At 43.3% G+C, this 20,180-nt stretch overlaps 8 protein-coding genes across 8 annotated transcripts; 6 read left to right on the top strand and 2 right to left on the bottom strand.

Annotated features, from left to right (window-relative positions):
* Positions 1-49: 49 nt before the first annotated feature.
* Positions 50-2,450, top strand: K450DRAFT_248811 (uncharacterized protein). The gene is made up of 2 exons (XM_051590293.1): positions 50-286; positions 363-2,450. Exons 1-2 carry the CDS (start codon positions 226-228, stop codon positions 2,414-2,416), a joined length of 2,115 nt encoding a protein of 704 aa, XP_051443062.1. The 5' UTR covers positions 50-225; the 3' UTR covers positions 2,417-2,450.
* A 24-nt stretch (positions 2,451-2,474) lies between these two features.
* K450DRAFT_248817 (uncharacterized protein) lies at positions 2,475-6,643 on the top strand. Its single transcript, XM_051590294.1, has 12 exons — positions 2,475-3,142; positions 3,217-3,284; positions 3,389-3,483; positions 3,582-3,638; positions 3,704-3,795; positions 3,868-3,931; positions 4,001-4,211; positions 4,292-4,863; positions 4,940-5,016; positions 5,142-5,333; positions 5,423-5,819; positions 5,884-6,643. The coding sequence occupies exons 1-12, from the start codon at positions 2,897-2,899 to the stop codon at positions 6,465-6,467; spliced, it is 2,655 nt and encodes an 884-aa protein (XP_051443063.1). The 5' UTR covers positions 2,475-2,896; the 3' UTR covers positions 6,468-6,643.
* Positions 6,211-6,775, top strand: K450DRAFT_248825 (uncharacterized protein). The gene has a single exon (XM_051590295.1). The coding sequence runs from the start codon at positions 6,486-6,488 to the stop codon at positions 6,729-6,731; it is 246 nt and encodes an 81-aa protein (XP_051443064.1). The 5' UTR covers positions 6,211-6,485; the 3' UTR covers positions 6,732-6,775.
* Positions 6,776-9,989: 3,214 nt separating this feature from the next.
* On the bottom strand, positions 9,990-11,415 carry K450DRAFT_248832 (uncharacterized protein). The gene is made up of 5 exons (XM_051590296.1): positions 11,337-11,415; positions 11,205-11,269; positions 10,752-11,135; positions 10,554-10,692; positions 9,990-10,459 (listed from the first exon to the last, which is right to left on the bottom strand). Exons 1-5 carry the CDS (start codon positions 11,393-11,395, stop codon positions 10,315-10,317), a joined length of 792 nt encoding a protein of 263 aa, XP_051443065.1. The 5' UTR covers positions 11,396-11,415; the 3' UTR covers positions 9,990-10,314.
* Positions 11,416-11,491: 76 nt separating this feature from the next.
* On the top strand, positions 11,492-15,143 carry K450DRAFT_248840 (uncharacterized protein). The gene is made up of 8 exons (XM_051590297.1): positions 11,492-11,722; positions 11,789-12,949; positions 13,014-13,142; positions 13,211-13,468; positions 13,545-13,644; positions 13,715-14,108; positions 14,210-14,305; positions 14,380-15,143. The coding sequence occupies exons 1-8, from the start codon at positions 11,548-11,550 to the stop codon at positions 14,950-14,952; spliced, it is 2,886 nt and encodes a 961-aa protein (XP_051443066.1). The 5' UTR covers positions 11,492-11,547; the 3' UTR covers positions 14,953-15,143.
* Positions 15,144-17,226: 2,083 nt separating this feature from the next.
* Positions 17,227-17,562, top strand: K450DRAFT_176847 (uncharacterized protein; the record flags this gene model as incomplete). Its single annotated transcript, XM_051584248.1, has 1 exon — positions 17,227-17,562. The coding sequence occupies one exon, from the start codon at positions 17,227-17,229 to the stop codon at positions 17,560-17,562; it is 336 nt and encodes a 111-aa protein (XP_051443067.1).
* A 567-nt stretch (positions 17,563-18,129) lies between these two features.
* Positions 18,130-19,047, top strand: K450DRAFT_248846 (uncharacterized protein). Its single transcript, XM_051590298.1, has 4 exons — positions 18,130-18,177; positions 18,246-18,402; positions 18,567-18,641; positions 18,711-19,047. Exons 2-4 carry the CDS (start codon positions 18,348-18,350, stop codon positions 18,995-18,997), a joined length of 417 nt encoding a protein of 138 aa, XP_051443068.1. The 5' UTR covers positions 18,130-18,177; positions 18,246-18,347; the 3' UTR covers positions 18,998-19,047.
* Positions 19,048-19,298: 251 nt separating this feature from the next.
* K450DRAFT_248854 (uncharacterized protein) lies at positions 19,299-20,136 on the bottom strand. Its single transcript, XM_051590299.1, has 3 exons — positions 20,083-20,136; positions 19,639-19,715; positions 19,299-19,575 (listed from the first exon to the last, which is right to left on the bottom strand). Exons 1-3 carry the CDS (start codon positions 20,094-20,096, stop codon positions 19,379-19,381), a joined length of 288 nt encoding a protein of 95 aa, XP_051443069.1. The 5' UTR covers positions 20,097-20,136; the 3' UTR covers positions 19,299-19,378.
* Positions 20,137-20,180: the final 44 nt, after the last annotated feature.

Raw genomic sequence — 20,180 nt, forward strand, 5'->3', positions numbered from 1 at the left:
GAAGGCACTTTTTGACTCCTACCAAAAAACCCAAAGACTCAAATACTGGATTCAGATTTCAAATATTTTTTTTTCTTCCACATAATTTTTTTTTCCTTTTTTTTTTTTTTTTAATTTTATAGCACAAACCCTGAATGTTTTTCCAATGCCGACGGCTTTCCAGTGGTGGTGACCTCAGTCTATCCATTTGTCCCGCTGATACCCTCCTCTATCGGGTTGCCTACTATGACCAACATTCAACCTGATAATGACCTGAACTTGGAGGATAGGCGGAGGAATAAGCCATGTAAGCTATCCCTCCCACTTGTTTCTTTCTCTTTTTTCCTTCACTCAATTATTTTTTAATGTTGCGCCAATCTAAGGTGAAAATTGTCGGGCCCATCGAAGGAAATGCGTAGTTCTTTCTGGGGATCGATGTGAGCGATGTATTAAGAATAACACCTCTTGTATATTCCTTATCACCACCAAACCCAAAGTTGTGCAAAAAAAGTCGATTAGTCTGTCTAAGAAACGACGATTACTAACTCAAGTCTGGGATCTCGAAGATGTGTGCGACAATCTCGAGGACCAACTAAAATCCATGGATATCCACTTTGATGCGAAGAATTATACTCCATCAATAAAGTCTGAAGAAAGAGACGAAGACGGCGACGAAACTTCTGAGGGTACGTCCAGTCAATCAAATACGCTGGTCTCATCGGAGACGGAAATGTCCCGTTACCCAAGGTCATCTTCCTGTAATTGCACACAATCCACTCCTTGCTCACATATGCAAGCGTTGTCTCCAAACTCCTCCGAATGGAATCTTACCATCAGCCGAGAACGTCAAGGGTTGCGGTTTCAAACGAGCATAAAGACAATAGAAGACATCCTTGTCTTCACCGCCGAGTCTCTCAAATACTTCTCCATCTCAAGTGACGTGCCACGGCAACCAATGTATTATAGTGACCGACGAGAGGGCCAGCTACAAGTCACGCTTAAGAGATTAGATGGCGAAGAAATAGTAGCGCAACTTATCAAGCAATCCAGACGCCAACATACCCCACTTAACCTAGAATCTATTCGACCCATCTTAGAGAAAGCCTACTATTCCGCCATCACTCAAAAAATTCTTCGAGCTTATTTCGAGTGCGACAACCTTAGCTATGCTCTGGTTCACGAAAGACAGTTTTACCACCATATCGAAACGCATAGTGATTGTATGATGGTACCTGCCATGTGCGCATATATGATGGTCAATCACTGTCAACACGTTATGCTTGATGGCATTCCTGCAAATGCGCGGAAAAATCTGGAGCTCCATTTTGCATCAAAAGCTCGGTCGGCATTAGAAGACGTTCTGTTTGATGAAAAACCAACGGTGGAAAGTATATGGACGATGATGAATTTAGCTCGATACAACTTGACAACCTTGAATGGAAGCGAAGCTTGGATGCAAATAGGCACTGCCTGGCGCATGGCCATTGCCCTCAAACCCGATTACTTAGATGTTTTAAATAACCCTCAAGCTTACACTGAAGAGATGCAAGTGACCGCCGAGTCTTGGCGACGATTATACTACTATATCAGGTATATGGAAGTCAATCTTCACACCATCTTTCAACCTACCAGCAACTATATAAGCGTCATTGACGACTGTGACTTGGGAGAGCCGACCATGAACGATCATGACTTACAAGACGATGATCACAAAAATGCCTTTGTGGTGCTGGATAGACTGATCAAACTTAGTGTACGACATCTTGAAGATAGCAACGATAATATTCTGTACGCGCTTTTTAGAGGTACCATTGATACCGTTTCGCAATCCTCCGTGGAAAAGCTTGAGCATTTCTTGTGTTTATGGTGGAAAGATTTACCACCCCAGTTCCAACTTGGACCTTCACCCATTCAATACGTACCGCAGAGCAGCATCGACGAATGTCAAATTCCCCAAGTCCTCATGCTCAACAATCTCTATCACTTGTTTTGGATGGCTTTTCAATGTAGATTGATGCGGGATCCACGACATGCCGACTTGGCTGCCACACCACTTCATTTCAGCAACTCAGACCGAGCTTTGGCCATTGTTTCCATATGCTGTGACGCTATCGCCCGTTGCAACGAGGCTCTTCTCCGCCTTAGCCCTTGTAAAGTGGATGCTCACTATTTGATCATTGCCATGGATGTTATGTCTCGCTTACAAGCATCCACGGACAAAAAGATATCTAGCATTGCCAAGTCTAACCTGGTACTCACGATGCGGATCTTGAAAAGCATCACCCATAGCCTCGTTTTGAAAGGTGTTCATGTCTTGGGAACTTTAAGTAGTAACCCTCAGGATGACGATTCACAAACAGATAACCCAACAGTCGGTCTTGGTCAGTTCATTGGACGACTAACTAGCATATATGAGAGCACCGCTTCCTGTACATAATAAAAAGCGCTTCCTCATTCCTCCCCGCCTTTTGAGTAAACCCTAAAAAAGTTTTTATCTCCTTTATTTTAAAAAAGAAAAAATCGATGTGATAACAACGCATTGCATTTATGGTTTCCCGATTGATGTATGACCTTTCAACATCGGCTTACCTAACCATTCTCTCTCCACTTTATAGACAGAACCAAATTTTTCCATGAGGTCAACATCCTCAGGCCGCTCATTACACCGAACACTGAGTTCAGGAAATGTAAAAAAACTTTTGGTAGCAAACCATAAGCTTGAGGACATTAAATTTTTTTTAATCCCCATCTGCTTATGTGATCCGAGGAGGCCTTAGAGTCTCCGAACTCCTTTCTCCCAAATCTGGGTTACACTCGACTATTTTTTTCTCTCTCCTCCTCTCTTGCTACGCTTTGCTAGCTAGACAAAGTCTCTCGAGATCTCGACCATCGTTAACCAAAGTGTCCAGAAGACGACATGGAGACAACTACGGTATTATCAAAAGGGGTAGATTCCATTGAACTCTCGTCATATGCTGGTCCTTCATCTCCATACAATTATATTCAATCATCGGTACGACAATCGTCTGATATCAGACAAGACACCGAATTTGCTCGATTATTGGATCGCATTGAGAGAGAATATAATAGCAACCGTCTGGAAAGCGCCAGTGAGTGTATCCACCAAGCGCCTAGGTCCTTTCAATCCGCCTTCGATCTTCAGGTACTTTGGGGGGCGAAACCTTGACCCGTGAATTTGGGATGAACTATTGACTGACCTGGTGATTATCGCCTTAGCTATGGAGCTTGAAGATATACATTCAACTGGATAGAATTGAGCAAGCTGTCGCGCTATTCATCAGCCTGTAATTATCGCTTTTCTGTTGTGTTTGTTGATAGGCAGGCAGCCTATTTCCAGCTAGCCTTTTACTGAGACTGACCCTACTCCATATTTACGTAATCCATCCAGCCATGCCGAAAACATGCAAAATCGCCCATTTCTTCGATTCCTGCTGGAACTCGTCAATGTATCTGAAGATAGCCCATCGAACGAACATGCATTAGGTAAGGACAGCAGTGCCCTGCTTTTAGTTTCTATCCTTGTGACCCTCGATGACGAGGGTACAAACATAGACTAGCCATACTAATAGTCGACCCACCAGCCCTACTCGGTCATTTGCCGCCACTGTATCAGCGATCTGTGCTTGACTATGCCATAGGTATGTTGGGGGATGCTTGGTGGATATGACAGGCTGAGGTATTAACCATGAACGATCTGGTTTAGAGTATTATGTCAATAGAGATCAGACACACCACGCCAGTTACCTGATGGTGTACTACATGAAGAGATTTGGCCGATTGGAGGCAGAGTATCTGGTAAGTGCTGCTTTGAAGAAGGAGGGTTCATTTTTGACTGTCATATTAAAACCGCTTTTGGGATGCTCACAGATTCGTGCCATGGATTTAGCTGTGGAGGGCGCCATGAACACCAACCAATCACGGACGTTTCTAGGTATTTGACCGACAACCGAAAATCCCATGTTTTGACCAATATTTTTATATGAATTGTTTTTCCTTGTAGTGCGAGAAGTTGTGCCGCTATTGTTCAAACACAAGTTAGAGCTGGTTTCTGGCCATGTTAGAAGAATACGGACTGAAGATAGGCCTTTGACCATCGTCATGGGAAGAGACTACTTTTTGCAGCTACTACGAGCAGGTCAAAGCTATTTCGCAAATGAAATGGATTGGCAAGGACTTTCCTATTTCACCACCCAGATGTTAAATTTGTGCCGGTACTTTCATTTTCTTTAGCAGAGAGTAGCATGGAAGAAACTTGATAGACTAACGAAGAAATCAAATAATGTCAATTCAGGTTTCCCCTACCGGCAGACTGTCCCATAGAAAAATTTCTTTCGGAGTTGACTGGCAACAGGGACAACTTGTTGATTTCGGGTGGCCCCGCGATTTCCAAGGAAGCAATGGCTGCTCAAATAATGGAATATGAGAGCGCTGCTGTCATGGGCAAATTATTTCAGCTTAGTATGGAATATTACCATCATATATGCTCGAGTGACGATGCAAACGAAGAGAAGGCTTGCTTGATACCCATCTGTGCGCTTCGCACTAAACCGGTATCACAACTCAATAACGATTCAGAAGGGCAAGACGATGTCATGGTTACCAACAGTAATGGAAAGAGAGTGAGGAACCCCAAAGAAGATGATGCTCAAACAAGTTTTTCCATGCTCAGCACCTCTGAAGCCACCCAGCCACAATTGAAAAAGTATCGTGAGACAAACGATAACACCACCACGCTATCGAAGGATGTAGATGACGCTTTGTTCATACTCAATAGTGCTTCCTTGTGTTTCCAACATCTCTCTGAAACATCCCAGTGGGCCAAGGGGATATCGCCAGATCTTGACACCATTGATTGGGACAACTGTAAGTACTCTGATGAGTTGATGCGAATTTTTATATTGAAAAAATGTCCAAAAGAGCTCACACATACTGTTTCTAGGCATGCAACTATACCAACTTTCATTTGTTCAGTTCAATGCTGTACTCTTGTTGCGGAGTGACCTAGCGTTGGTGAATGTAAGTAATTATACCGAGTTTATCGAAAGCCCCACTTTTTGCACTTCAGAATATCTGACCTGACCTGGCTCTATTCCATCTATTCACCGCTCCTCCGATTGCGCTCCCGCTTTTCTTCTACGCAGCCAAACGAATCGGGTAATCTCTCGACCGCGCTCAAGCTCAACCAAGAACTGTGTGACCGTATAGAGGCTCAAAGAAGAAAGGAGAAACTTGGTAGTGACAAAGATTCCCTCGTCCATGAGGTTCCTTTCATGTTCGCTTTTCGAGTCCTGTACACGATCAGCATCATTTACTTGCTTGTTGGCTCCATACACGTAAGTCTTTCACATGGCATAGCCATTGATCGCTCACCGGCATGGAAAAATTTATTCCGTTTTTTTTTTTTTTTTCGTTTCTTTAATAGCAATCAACAATGGAAGTAGCTATAATACTTTCCGTGTTCCCAATTTCGCGTGGGTTGACAGAGGAAGACTTTGAAGTAGACGAAGTTGAATGTCATCGAGCGATAGAGAAATTCCAGGGCAGGGAGTTTGGGATGATGAGGATGACACAGCAAGGCTTTGTCACACGTTGCATCAAACATCTTGTAGTAGGGTTGGATATGGAAGCTGAATCAAAGGGTGGCATGGCTTCAATTGATGCCGCCATGCGATGGGACGAAAAGGCTGGTAACATCATGGTGCTTATGCAATTTGGCTGGCCATACTGGAAGCACAAGACAAAATACTGGAGCAGAATTGTACAACACATGAAAGAGAAAAAGCTCCTCAAGAACAAATCATTTTTGGAACATATACATGGTAGGTACTCCCATCGCGCTATTACGCTTGATCAATGCCCTATTGACATCGTCCATTCATGCAGTGACCGACATCTTGAGCAAGCTACTTTGGTTACAAGAAACCGATGATGTAACGTTAGATATTATTCCAACCGGCATGGTCATAAGTGGAGAGACATTTGATCAATCATCAACAGCTCCTAGCTCTCCTAGACAGCCCAATATGGTGCTGGAAAGCGTAGGATCACCCAACATATCGTCCGCCAGTCTACCGTCGCTCTCTTCTTTGCCTTTATTACATTACAATAAGGCTCCACCGCAGGCTCCAAAAGTCTATCAGCCTCCTTCCATCAATACCATTTTACCTAGCATGTCCATGTCGCCCACCTGGTACTCGGCTTCGTATCAAAAGGGCGCTAATGCTCAATGGATGTCTCCTTCTTTCTACTATAGTCGGCCTGCTACTTCGGTTTTGTTGCCTAGTCGACCGGGCATGGAACCACAACGTGCTCAATGGGATCACCCTAGTACATCCAAAGACGTGGTATCGCGTTATTTGAAGTACAAGATTCAGCGGTTATCGCCCAAGGCTACCCCTCAAAAAATGAGACATGTTTTACAGCGCTTTTTGAAGAGCATGATTGCTCGCAATGATAAGGCTGCTTAGTCATTAGATGAATCAAAAATGCCCAACCTCTTTGTACATATTCCCAAGTCTATAACCATACCATACGATATATTTTTTTCCCTTTCTTTTTCCTCTCATTTCTATCGCTGTCTTTGCTCTTTATTACCCTCCGATTTTTCTGTTTTGTTTTTGTTTCTACAACTGCTCATATATAAAAGAAGCATAGTTAGGCGCATCACTACACGGAAAAGTTTTTTTTTTCCGCAGAACAAGTCATTTGTGACAAAACGTCGATTACGATAGATATTTACAAATTAATATTATTGCAATGGTCAAAATAGATTTACAGCCTGAGTGGGGGGAGAATGCGTATAATAGGTGAGAAGGGGAATTACAAGGACTCTCGAGCGAGGGCTATTCGAGTCCGGTTACCAATATTGAAAAAGAAGCGGCGGACCTCTTCCTCAATACTGTTGAGTAGATAGCCATGTTGGAAGATGTTCATACAATCTAACAATTTCTGGCGTGCCTGCACGATGTGGCTTTTGTTTAAAATCCTATGTGGGTCATCTGCAATAGATTGTCCTAGTTGTGCGTTCCGAAGTTGGATATCCCAAGCAAGCATCAACACGGGCATATGAACATGACATACGCCAAGCTCTTCAACTTCATATTTCAATAGATCGACTATGATGTTAGCGGCTTTCGTGCACACTCGATGAGATCGGATGGCATGCTCATTTGGAGGCGTTCCTTCTACAGAGTTCGAATCGCTGGTCGACAGCGGCTCAAAAAGAGCTTCTGGATTATCCCAGTGCCAAAAACTTTCTCGCATTTGAACGTCGTACTCTGATTTTGGTAATAGCATTTCGTGTAAGGACACAAACGAGCTGTAGAACTGAAGCGCTAAATCAATCGCCATCCTGTCAGCATAAGTGTCATTCTTCAGCTTTTTACGTAGAGCGTCGTACGATAAGGTATCATCTAGAAGAGGGAGCGATAGTCGCAGTTCTGGTGGAAGCGTGTGCAGGTACCAATCGTTGAGTCGCTGTTCGTACTGGCTGATAAGGGATAGAGACACCTCATTGATTTCTGCCCATCTTAGCTTAATGCTTAGTGTACGTGCATGGTGTAGCTATGCAAGGTGAAGAAAAGTCAGTCATAAAGTTACGGCAACCTCCGCATCAAGAAGTGACTAACCATTGCTGCAAACCGATCACGAAGTATGGCCCGTTTCTCCGTAACGTTATCGTCGAGTGTAACTCTTGGTGCGTACGATCTTTCGTTCAGGCAGATGTTTGTATTAACGGGTCGCAAGTTATTGGCCAAAGGTGTACCGCGCCGGTTTTCCAAGAATCGAATGCTGCTTAAAATGCTACTTCGAGCGACTTGTAGTCGTCGCAGCATTTCTGAAACCCCTTGTGCCTTTCTATCCTTGTCTTCGGTGTCATCGTCAGAGGCAAGAAGTTTACAATGTCGCTCTGCCATCGCTATATAATGAAGTGATGTTGCTGGTTTAAGAATACCAACTTGGTATTTAGCGATCCACACCAGAGTGAAATAATTTTCCAGTGAAATTTCGTCAAAAGAGTCCTCAAAAGCCTCTCTGGCTTTAGTGAAAAAGTACTCTCCCGCCGGGAATTGTTCGGAAGGTGGGATAACAAAATCAACATGACGGCATCGCATGGTTGTTATAGCAGCGCAAAAGGCGTAAATTGGGCCACATAAAATGTCATCTCTCCCGACGATAAACATGTCGTAAAATGTCTTGCGATGAAATAAGATCTCTTTATAGTGTTGGCAATCAAAATACGCCTTGATAAGATTTTTTGCCAGTTCATTAGCCGTTTCTTCATCAACCCAATCCGCAGCACCATCTTGCAGAAGCTTGATGGTCTTCATTCTTTCCACGCTTTTCGAAGACGCTAAAAACATGGCTCTGCGGAGCGCAAATGCTGGCGACGGTCCTCGCTTGAGACTGAGTTTATAGAAGGTTTCCTGAACTTGAGCGGGTATTGGTATATCGAATCCATTCATGGCTACCGAAGCGAGCTGCGGTAAATGATGCATTAAGTCGGCAAACGTCTTGATGGTGGTATTGATCGTCATGCCTGTACTTTTCAGCGAAAGCGTCCACTCAGGTATATCGTTCGTCGGCTTACGTTCAAGGTCGATCGCCTTTTCATCTAATTCGTCCTTGAAGCTGAATTGTATTGCCTGATTGGCAGCACGTACAAAAAGACTCAGCTTGGAGTCTATGTGTGGATCATGCTTTTGCGACAGCGGTGATAAACTGATGGATGATTCGTCATCTACACTGAACGAGGGACTTGACAAATTCGCTATGCTAACCGGTGATGGCGTCGTCCATGAGTCTATCGTACCAGGCTCAATGTTTCTATTATAAGCTCGAATTTGTGATTCCATCTGCTCTATCTGCTGGTACATATCTTCCACATTTTCAAGAAGCTTTCCTTGCTCGGCAAGTCGAATGTACTCTAGATCTTCTGGTTGCAAATGCTTAACTCGAACGCAATTTATACCGAGCCCCGAACAGCTAGAAGTTGATGGTCAAATGTTAGTGATTCATTCTACCCTCCCACAATCTTAGGCAAGTGTTACCGTTCACAAGGGTTGGAGCCACTGCAGCGCCGTTTCGCTTTCCTACAGGCTGTAAAGTGTTAGTTAGCAAGCGAATTTCGGTTGAACTATAATAGTGCAGGGTACCAACCTTCACATATGTTTTTCTTGGTAGGTAGAAGTGTCCTCTCTCCGGGCATTGTGGCATGAAATTCCTTAGGTGGAAGGAATGACTGACATGAACAGCGACTTTTTTCAAACCAGAGTCTAAAATGAAAAATTTAGGCTTAAACGCCGCAGTAGTTTGACAAGGCACGTAACTCAACATGACCGCTAGACCAGTGAATTATGTGATTGTCGGTCTCGGCAATATCGGCCTCGAATATAAGGAAACGCGACATAATGCAGGGTATATATTCATCGACTACTTAAGTAATGCCTTAGAACTTGCTAATGGGTCAACCGCTGCACCCGTTTTCCAACGACTACCACACCTGCAGGCCGATGTGCTGGACACCACACTCATGGTTTCCAATCAAAATGTAACGAATTCTTTACGAGTGCTATTAGTGAAGCCTCTAACTATGATGAATGACGTCGGCTCAGCTGTGAAGAAAATCTTACAGCAGTATGGAATAACCGGCGCTGATATTAAACAGCGACTGATTGTCATCGCAGACGACCTTAATACTCTACCTGGATGTCTTTCAATACAAATAGGAGGAACTCTTAAAAGTCTTACCGGTCATAAAGGTATTGAAAGTATATGCCGGGAACTCGAAACAACAGATTATGTTAGGTACGTCTGTGGATCATTTTCACTTTCAATCTTGGGTCACATTTTAGCTGACATGAACCTTAAGATTTCGGCTAGGCATAGGGAGACCGGCACAAGGAACAACGATTCCAAACTGGGTTCTCAGTAATTTTACAAGGGAGAAGAATGAAATGGTAATATATGTCTCAATGTCGTTTTCACCTGTTGCATCAAATACATTGCTAATACATAGATCAGAATTTGTTCGGTTACGTGTTGGAGCAAACGGCAGCAGCATTACATGAGTTCGCGTTGACAAATGATTTACCCAAGGTGAAGAAGAAATACACATCATCAAAGAAAATACCAAAAAACATGACAGATATGATCAGCTTAAATTTTCCTGTACAAACAAACGGATTTTGATGGTAAAACAATGAATAAAAATAAAACAAGGGATGGATATCCCAATTACATGTAGGAAGTATCGTAGCGTCTGCAACTTTGTCGCTAATGTCTTTCCCTAATGCAAAGCTACACATCTACTACTTATTTGCAATATCGATCCGCCTTCATTTTACTTCGACGATCCAACAATGTCTCTGACAAGTTTCCTTCCTTTTTGGCTCTTTTGATTTCTCGCATGTCTTGATCAGTTCGAGAACGGTTACCTCCCCAGGATTGGAATTTCTTTCTGTAAAACGATATTGGTGATTAGATGACGATTAAAAATAAAGAGTCAAACATGAAACTTGTGAGGTACAGCTCTTTCCAGTGATCATACGTACATGTTATCGAGTTCAATTCCGGTTGCATCGACCACTTCTTTCTTTGACGTCTTCACTTTACGCTTAAACCTTGCTTGGCAATAGACACGAAATGTCTCGCAGAACCCTATACTATCGGCATCTGCACGTACTTTGTAACCTGTACGAACATGTAAGTGAACGAGACTTTGACATGAGCTAAGCAAATGTGCTACTTACCTCCACCAGCAATCTCGTCCACCATCAAAAATTTGTCATAGGCATTCTGAAATGCTACACCGCCTTCTACAAAGGTTGGTTTCCATTCTTCGATCATGCTCACGGCCTCGCGGTCAATGGATACCACACCAAATTTGTCAGCACTAAAGTATTTGCCAAGTGAAGATTTCAAAGTGAACGAGGTGGATGAGCCAACAACACGAGCACCAATAAAAACTTGATTGGTGATGGTTGGAGCTGGGCTTCCTTCTTCATATAAGTCCGGAATAGGGTATGGCACCAGTTGTTCCAAATCATTCACTGTAAAGCATATTGGCGGCTCGGATGGATGTGTTATGAAGAGTGGTCCTATAAGGTCGTCTAGCTGATCGCATAATACCCAGCCTACAATTCAATAAAGTTTTAGAAGGTTAACATACTTGCTTCATATCACTTTAATTGTGATGAAATTACCTTCTGCTGACGATCGCTCTTGATGTTCTCGATCTTCGCTATCAGCCTTTCTCTTCTTCTTTCTCCTGAAGAAGATTGGTTATTCTTCATGACTTACAACAATCATCACAGGTTTTGTTTCGTAATACTAACTTGTGATCCTTATCACCTTTGAATGTTAGCTTGCCTTTCTTTGGAATGTCGCCAGCCATTGAGCCAAAGAAACAGCGGTACCAAGAGAGAGTCGCATTGAGGCGACTGCTCAAATGAAGTCGATTTAGCCGTCACAATTTTTTGCGAGAAAGAAATTACTTTTTTACCACAGCAGCAACTTTTCTTCAGCAAGCGACAAAGCAATCCCTGAATGAAGCAGCAACAGCAGCGCGGTGGTAATATGCGAGGTCGCGGCGGCCGTGGTCGTGGGCGAGGCGGCGGTCGTGGTGGTCGTGGTGGCAGAAAATTCGATGGCAATGGCCAAAGAATCAAAACCAGCACCACGAATCTCCCTCTTGAGCTGAAAGCCCAAGTGGAGGCTGACGGTAAGTCTATGTGCTGCCATCAAGACAATGCAGCTTCGATCTCGAAATAACTCTTCTTCCAATTAGAAAAAGATACCCGAAAATTCAGCGAGCACTTTGAAAACAAGGTGAAAGCACGAAAGGACCTGCGTAAGCAGAAGAGAGCAGACAAGAAGATAAAAAAGATGCCTGTTCCAAAAGCCATGCGACCGGACCATTCATTTACTGCACCAAAGCAAGCAAACTCACAGGTGAACAAGAAGGCGGTCAACGGAAATGGATCTAATTTGAAGCGCCCAATTGAAGAGCAAAAGGAGGAGACGAAAAAGCCTTCCAAGAAGAGAAAGGAGGGCGAATCCAATTCATTAAAGAAACTGTCCGCCTCCAACCCACTGTTCTATTCTTTAATTGAGTCAGACAATCTTATTTCAAGTTACCCTGGGGGCACAGATACAAGCGATACAGCGGTACAAGAGGACGATCTGGCCATTGCCATGTATGAAAAGAAATTGGGTTTGGACAAGAAAAAGAAGAAGTCCAAGGAAGGCGTTGTCAAACTCGGCAGTGCTTTCGAAGAAGATGGTCTGATGGATATTTTAGACGGCCTCGACGAACCACAGTATGAAGCACCTCGAAAAGGCGCCGGTATATCAGTCTCCAAGAAAGCAACTAAAGCTGAAAATGAGGACAGCGATGATGGTAGCGAAGACGAAGATGAAAATAGCGAAGATTATTCTGACGACGAAGACGGAGATGTTAATGGGTACCTGGATGATTTAGAGAACGGATTTAATAGCGAAGATGAAAGCGACGATGACGAAGACGACGAAGATGTCGACTTACTGGATGACGATGACGAAGACCTGGAAGATAGCGATGTCAATGATGAATCTGACGAACATGACAAGTTTGACAGCGATGACGAGTTCTTGGAAATGCCAGACGGTGAAGAGCCCTCTGATTCGAATGAGGAAGGTGAAAGCGATGCTGCTGAGATCACATCGATTGATGGACGCAGCGAAATACCAAAGAACACACAAAGCGAGCAGGAAACTGGTGCAAAAGCGCAGACTGCAACCGCGGGTAAATACGTACCGCCACATCTGCGAGGAACTGCCACAACGAAATCTGAACAGCAAATCAGATTGCAACGTGCTCTGCAAGGATTGCTGAACAAGCTGAGTGAAAGCAACCTGGAAAGCATATTAATGGAAATCGAGAAATGCTACTCAAATTACCCGCGACACGGTAAGTTAACATGAGCTGTCAGTGGAAAAAAAAAACAAGTACTAACTGAACACTCTCATTTTAGATGTTACGTCCACACTCACAGAGTTGATTTTAATTTCTATATCTCAGAAAGCGAACTTGTTGGACTCCTTTGTCATTTTATATGCGGTAGTGGTAGGCAGTCTGTATAGACTGATTGGTGTAGATTTTGGTGAGTAGTGTTTAAAAGGGGCTTTTTATGCATGTATGCAGTCAGTTTTAAACATGTACATTTTGCAGCTGCCCATTTCGTTCAAACTCTTATCGAGTCATTCGAGAAAAACCACAAGACGCTCAAGGATGCGGCGAAAGATCCCAATGCCGCCGAAGATGATTCTGGTTTACCCGGCTCCAAAGAAGCTAAAAATTTGTTGACCCTTGTTTTGGAGTTGTACAATTTTCAAGTTATTTCGTGCATTTTGATGTATGATCTTATTAATGTTCTGATTGATGACATGGATGAGATCAACATCGAATTACTTTTGAAGATCATGAGAAGTAAGTGATCTTTTCCAAGTTGAAAATTATTAAGTATAAGTGTAATAGATTAACCGCCTATTCATTCTTTTTTTAGCATCGGGAGCACAGCTTCGTGCTGATGACCCAACCTCTCTCAAGGATATTATTAATGCCATTCAATCTGCAACTGAGAAGCGTGACACTAAGACAATGTCGTAAGTCATCGATATAGATTGTGTAGTCGTCACCAAAAGAAAGCCGCTTAACCCGTTTGCGCCTTGCTAGGTCTCGATACAAATTCATGCTTGAGACAATTGCCAATATCAAGAACAACAAGATCAAGCAGCAACATGGAAACGTTGTCGACAAAGAAATGGTTCTGAAGATGAAAAAGTTTTTATCCAGCTTGGCAAAGAAGCGGTCTCTGCACAGTACTGAAGCCCTTCGAGTTAGCTTAGAGGATATCCACAATATCGACACAAAGGGAAAATGGTGGTTGGTTGGATCATCCTGGAAAGACAACTTGGTTGGCACTGAATCAAAATATGCTTCGAAAGAGGTTGCTGATGACTTGAAGAAAGACGCATCCTTGCAGGAAGCACTAATGAAATTGGCACGCAAGCAAGGCATGAATACTGATATTCGTCGAAGCATTTTCATTGTCCTCATGAGCTCTGAGGTAAGACTTGCCCACACGGGCAAAGATGCAGCAGTCTAACCTACTCCAATGCGTATTGCAGTTTTTTAATTTTATTTTATTTTGCTTTATATCATGAATAGGATTACGTTGATGCCTACGAACGCTTGATGAAGCTTACGCTCACAGAAGTGCAACAGCGTGAAATTGCGAGAGTGCTGCTTCAGTGCAGTGGTAATGTAAGCAACGTTAAAATTTGTAAATGTGTAAGAGCCATTGGAACGTCCTTTAATCGGCTGTTTACTACCATTAGGAAAAGCATTACAATCCATATTATGCACTTGTAGCCAATCGACTTTGCGGACATGATCACTCTTTCAAAGTCACGCTTCAATACTGCCTGTGGGACTTTTTGCGAGAGTGTGGCGAACCAGATGTAGGAGGACTGGAACGGTCACGCAACGTTGAAGCATCACCATCTGAAACGGAAAAGATATCTCTACGCAGGATTGTAAATACGGCAAAGTTTTACGCCTTTTTGGTTAGCGAAAATGCGCTCACTCTTTCAATCCTCAAGTCTATCAATTTCTCCACAGTTGGACAATCTGCACGTTTGTTCTTGCAATTATTCCTCTCCAATCTCATAATCAACTCTCAGAGTCAAGGAGGAGCGGATAGGCGAGACGCACAATCTCTTGTCAGCATTTATCTGAAGGTTGTACAATTGCCAGCAGTATCACAGGGAATTCTATTCTTCCTCCATCACTTTGTTCGTAAAGCGGATTTAGGACAAACTGAAGATGAACAAGAAACCGTCCGTTGGGGATGTGGTATTTTGAAAGAAGTGGGACAGCGAGCCCGTCGATCACACGAGGAGTTGTTTTAAGTAGGATTGTATATAGCTCTCAATAGAAAAAAAAAAAGTAAAAATATTATTTAGGCTGTTTCATTGTAATAATACCGGTAATGGGCAGATCTTCCGCACAGAAATCTGAGTTTTAGCTTAACTAAAAGACTGTGCAATAACCCAGATGAAGAGAATAAAAAGGGATACATGGTTGTTATTTGGTACAAACAGCATCGAAAGGTAAGTGGCGTCAGGTTTAAACTTCTTTGATGATGATGATATCAAAGGAGAAATTGTAATTGTGTAGTTCGGCATGATTAGCCATTTGGGCTAGAAGCCACCTAGATGACATTGTCGTTAATGTCACATTCATTCAGTTGACTTTGCAACTGGTCCATGCATCCCAAACAAGTGAGAAGCTAGTGGGTTGCCACTTTAAAGAAATCGGATGGCAGCGGCTGACGCCTCAGTGGTTTGTTCCCTCTTCCCTCCCCTTTCCTTTACCTGTACCGGGTGGTTCCCTTCCCCTTTCCCTGCTGTCCCTTGAACTCCAAAATAATAACAAACTCCTACCTTCACATTCCCTTTTAACGTCTCATAGTAGCTGATTTCAGCTTTCAAGCTACCCTTTCCTTCGTTTTGAACATCAAGTTATCCCAGCCTTTCCTTCATAGCCCATACCAGCGAAAACCCCATTCATCCATTAAAACGCAGTAACATAGCCCCATCCCTCCTCACCATTCTTTAATATAACCCAAGCTCCTACCCACACCGCTCCGCACCAGATGATCTTCAAAACTGTGTTTCGCTTCAGGTACACCACAGACACACAACCTGACTAGTTCGGTATCATTTACTAACGACTGTGCGTTACGTTGCAGGGTTCGTATTCAGAACGACTCACTCAGTTTTCCGGTTCATATGGTCGTGTATCAAGACCGCTATCCTTTCTTTAAAGAGTTTGAGCAGAAGATTTCAGAAGTATCAAAGGTAATAATTACCCCCCATTGATTTCGCCACCACTTTTTTCAAGGAAAAAAGTGTCATTGTAGTATCCTATAAATTTAATGCCCTCAAATCCCCCGTTCTCTCTCCTTGTCAGGATATGCTAAATATTGAAGATTACTACATCACATACAACAACTCGAGAGATAACGCTGGTATGGAAGTCTTATGCGATGATGAGACTTTAAAAGACGCTCTCCAAAATTTAAGAGAAAACGAACGGTTGGAAATCAAGCTATGTCCTAAGCAGCTTCATAACCAACCATCCGCTGCACAGCGGTATCATAGCAGCTCCGCTCCAAGGTATTCTCCACGTAAGTTTCATGCCCTTGTTAATTTAATTAGATTATGACCCGTGTTGTGTGACAAAATGGAACCTTGCCTAACACTCAAATCTCACTTTCAAAAAACCATTCATACCTGACAGATGATGAATATAAATCGAGTTCACCTATGCCCACTCTACCGAAATCATCCTCAGTACGATGCGACGACTTGCCACACCACGAATTAAAGCATCCAACATTGCCTTCTCCAGCCATGCTTTCTTCGGTTGGTCCAACACAGCCTTTGTCGTCGGAACGTCGTCATTCCATCGTCGATCATCGAATAACACAGTTCAGTGCGTCTCCTCCAATTTCAGCCGAACGTCGACACTCGATAGCAGATACTAGCAATATACCCGTCATCAAACCAACTGTAGTGCGATGGGGTGTACGACGAGATAGTGAGCCATCATTACTGCAAACGTCAAAGAAGTACTACTCCATCGATATGACTGCTTGTGCTAAGCGTGGTATCCGACCAGAGTCCATGAACGAAGAAGCGGATCGACTTGCCTCTCGTAAAGACTCGGGTGTCGATTTAGAGCCTACACGGAAAAAGCTGAAGGTCATGGCTACGGATCAAAGTTTGGCAAGGAGTAGAAACTCTTTGCCGTCACAGCAATGCTCACCTGATTCGGAAACCGTCGTTTCACCATTGTCAGGATGTCCAACTAGCCAAGATAAGCCTCACCATCATTTTCAGCACAACGGTGGGTTCAGATGGAATCAGGAGAACGGCCAAGAAGAGGACCAACAGCGAATACCGAGACCCTCGACCACCAAATTTCCAGCAACATCCAACGTACGACCATTTACGATAACTTTGCCAGGCATTACTTCTTTAACAGAAGAAACAGATCAAACGGTATCCCCACTCCTTGCGCCCATCAATTCGTTCTCTTCCAATAGAAAAATCGGGCCACCCACCCCTTCCACATCAGGCAGCGAATCGACGTCTTCGTCCACTGTCACATCGCCCACCATGTCACTTTCGCGACATGTGTCACAGAAGCGAGCAACGCGTAGCGACAAAGGCGGTCATCATCAGCGTCGTGCCGGCAATCCTGATTATAGTGGAGATTTCTTGTGTCAGGAGATTGTTGATCCCTCAACCAGTCGAATTTGTGGTCAAACGTTCCGTCGAAGTTACGATCTAAGCCGACATCAGACCATTCACTTGAAAAATAGACCATTCTGTTACTGCTCCCATTGCGGTAAGAAATTTACAAGAATGGATGCTCTTCGTCGTCACGAGCGCGTACAAGGCCACCGCAATTCACGGACAAATAATGAAACCAAGCATATTGCGGCAAATTAAGCTTAGCCAACCCATCCCCATCAACCTTCATTACATATGATGCTATGTTACTCTATACCTTGTTTCCCCACTTCTCCTCCCTTTCTTTCTAAGTCTCATCATCCCACCAGCACTTGTGCGCAACAATATTAATTCATAGTATGCATTTTCATGTTTGAATTCCCGAAATAAGAGTTTACTTGTTTTTTTTTTTTTTGGATCGCTTTCTTTCTCTGTTTGTGTGTAATGGAGTCCTACGTTTGTTGTGTTTGCAATGCCAAAGCTCCTAGTCCCTATTTGTGACGTTTTCACTATGTGGTCGTAGGTGATCGTACATTGACAGTAGTAGAGCAACAAATTCAACAGATAAGGTAACATGGCTGTCCTGTAGCAACAGGCATGGTGCAGACGTTCGCGCAGTTGACACCTTTCAGTCATTTTTATTTACTATCATTGGCTCGTAATTGGACAAACGCCTGTTGTTCATGTCGTCGTATGTCCTAGAGAACGCAGAAGGCACACTATACGCTATTCCTTGACCCCTGGTGTATCGGTCAACCGTGCAAAGAACTCATGAACCATACTGCTGCTACTGCTGTATAAAGCCGTCGTCCAGGCAAAATTCCGCCGGGTAAAATTTTGCATTTTTTAATATAGCCATTGTCGCATCATACTTTAAAGCCTGCTAAAACCAACGTTTTGACAAACACAAGCAACAACGAGCAGCCCAAACTTCAACTAGCATTCCCAGAGACCATCCATATATAAGTTGAGTCCATTTTACCAAATGTGGATCCGTGTCCATAATGCGTTTTGTTCTATCCACCGTTTTAGCCAGTCTGTTCGCCACTTGCCTTGCCGGTAATTATCAATCTATATTGTGGGACTGACAATGAGGCTCGGTTAACCATTTCTCCCGACCGAATTTCCTTGCTGCACAATTAATGATGTCAAATATTAACACTTTCATTGCTTGTTCTATATACGTGAAAACTTCGTTTTTCTTCATTCAATTGACTGAATAGATCATATTGTGGTCAAATCACCGCAAAATGCCACAACGCAAGCTTCAGGATCTGAAATGGCCATTGCATACACAGGTAAGTCAAGCATGAGAAAAGACCAGTTGCTCCATTGAACACTTTCTGACATAAATGGGTGATGGTAAGTCTCACCTGACGAGCGTGCCCATATTGGCTCTGTAACAGTAGATATTTTCGATCACGAAGCTAAAAACGTCTTGTACCGAAACGTCAGCTATGCCCAGTGGAGCGATTGGCATGAGCATGGCGGTCGAGTCGCGGCCGCATGGACACTTCCAGAGGATATCGAAGCGGGCTGGTATTATGTGATATACCAAGGCATCACCGGTGGTCACTGCTCGACGAATGGCAAACCTATCTACCGAATATGTCCAGGAGTTGTTATGAGCAGCAGCATGATTCAAGTAGAATAGGAACATTACATATATCATCTTCATCTATAGTAAAATATTTTGGCATCCCTGTTCCTGTATGTTAGGTTGAATACCGCATACTGTCAAACCATATTGTCTATTCAATCTGAAGGCGAATCAACGGATAATGTCCATTTATATCAGCTTGCTATTTGCAAGCTGTGGGATTTTTTTTTTATTATACAAGGGCGAAAAAAGAATCACTCGTTTTGTGTAATTTAGCGACCACCACGTCCACGGCCACCTCTACCGCCACCACCACCACGTCCTCCACGCATTCCACGACCACGGCCACGGCCACCAGGAGCAGCTGAAAACAGCAAAAAAAAAAATGCATTAGAAAATGATACGGGTCAGCTTAAGTTCCCTACATGATCGTCACTAACCTGCTTCCTTCTTCTTTCCCTTTGATTTAGGTGAGTCGTCGATCAAGAGGGTATCTAGTGGCAAACTGTCTGGCAAGATGAAGTGGCGGATGTTGTTGCCTCTGATGCTCAATGATTCCAAGTTGACTGGGTCCTTATTCTTAACGGTCATCTTGACTGGCTTCAAGTGAGTGTTCATGCTCATATCAACACCTAACAGAAGGAATGAGTTGGGCATACGATGGTATGAAGGAAAGAAAAGCGAGTCTGTCATACCTGCTACGGTACCGTGGACGACAGTTCCATTTTTCAACTCTATCGTCACAGTCTCATTATTGAGTTTCATCAAAAATCTATAACAAGGTGTTTGTTAGTTCATCAGTGGTATGGATCAGAGGTTTCGCGGTAAGAAGTGCATGCGTGAATGTGCTGTGCGAATTTTGGTTGATTGTTGAATTGACGTTCCGAAGCACAGAACGCATATGGTGCTAACGCTAATGGTTATGATCAAATGTCGTTCGAATCTTGACGACTGTCAAAGCAAGTATAGACAAGTCGCTGCTTCCAATCTTGCGATCTAGCCATGCTCATAATGCGATTGATGCGCGTCGTAGTAAGCAAGATGAGATTATCGAACGTGCGAAACCCACGTCGTAATCAGTTTTGTCGTCAACAGCTACCAAACAGTAGAACAGGGTATGAATCAAATAGAAAGTTTACCTAACGAGCTTCATGATTGCTAAAGTGATCTGTTAATTGAAACTGTAGTTTTGTACCGTACTTGCCTGTCGCAAATTTGTTTTGAGGGCCTTTGAAAT

Source organism: Umbelopsis ramanniana (genome assembly GCF_025399195.1).
Source record: "Umbelopsis ramanniana AG unplaced genomic scaffold K450scaffold_42, whole genome shotgun sequence".
In the NCBI taxonomy this organism is placed as follows: Eukaryota; Fungi; Mucoromycota; class Umbelopsidomycetes; order Umbelopsidales; family Umbelopsidaceae; genus Umbelopsis; species Umbelopsis ramanniana.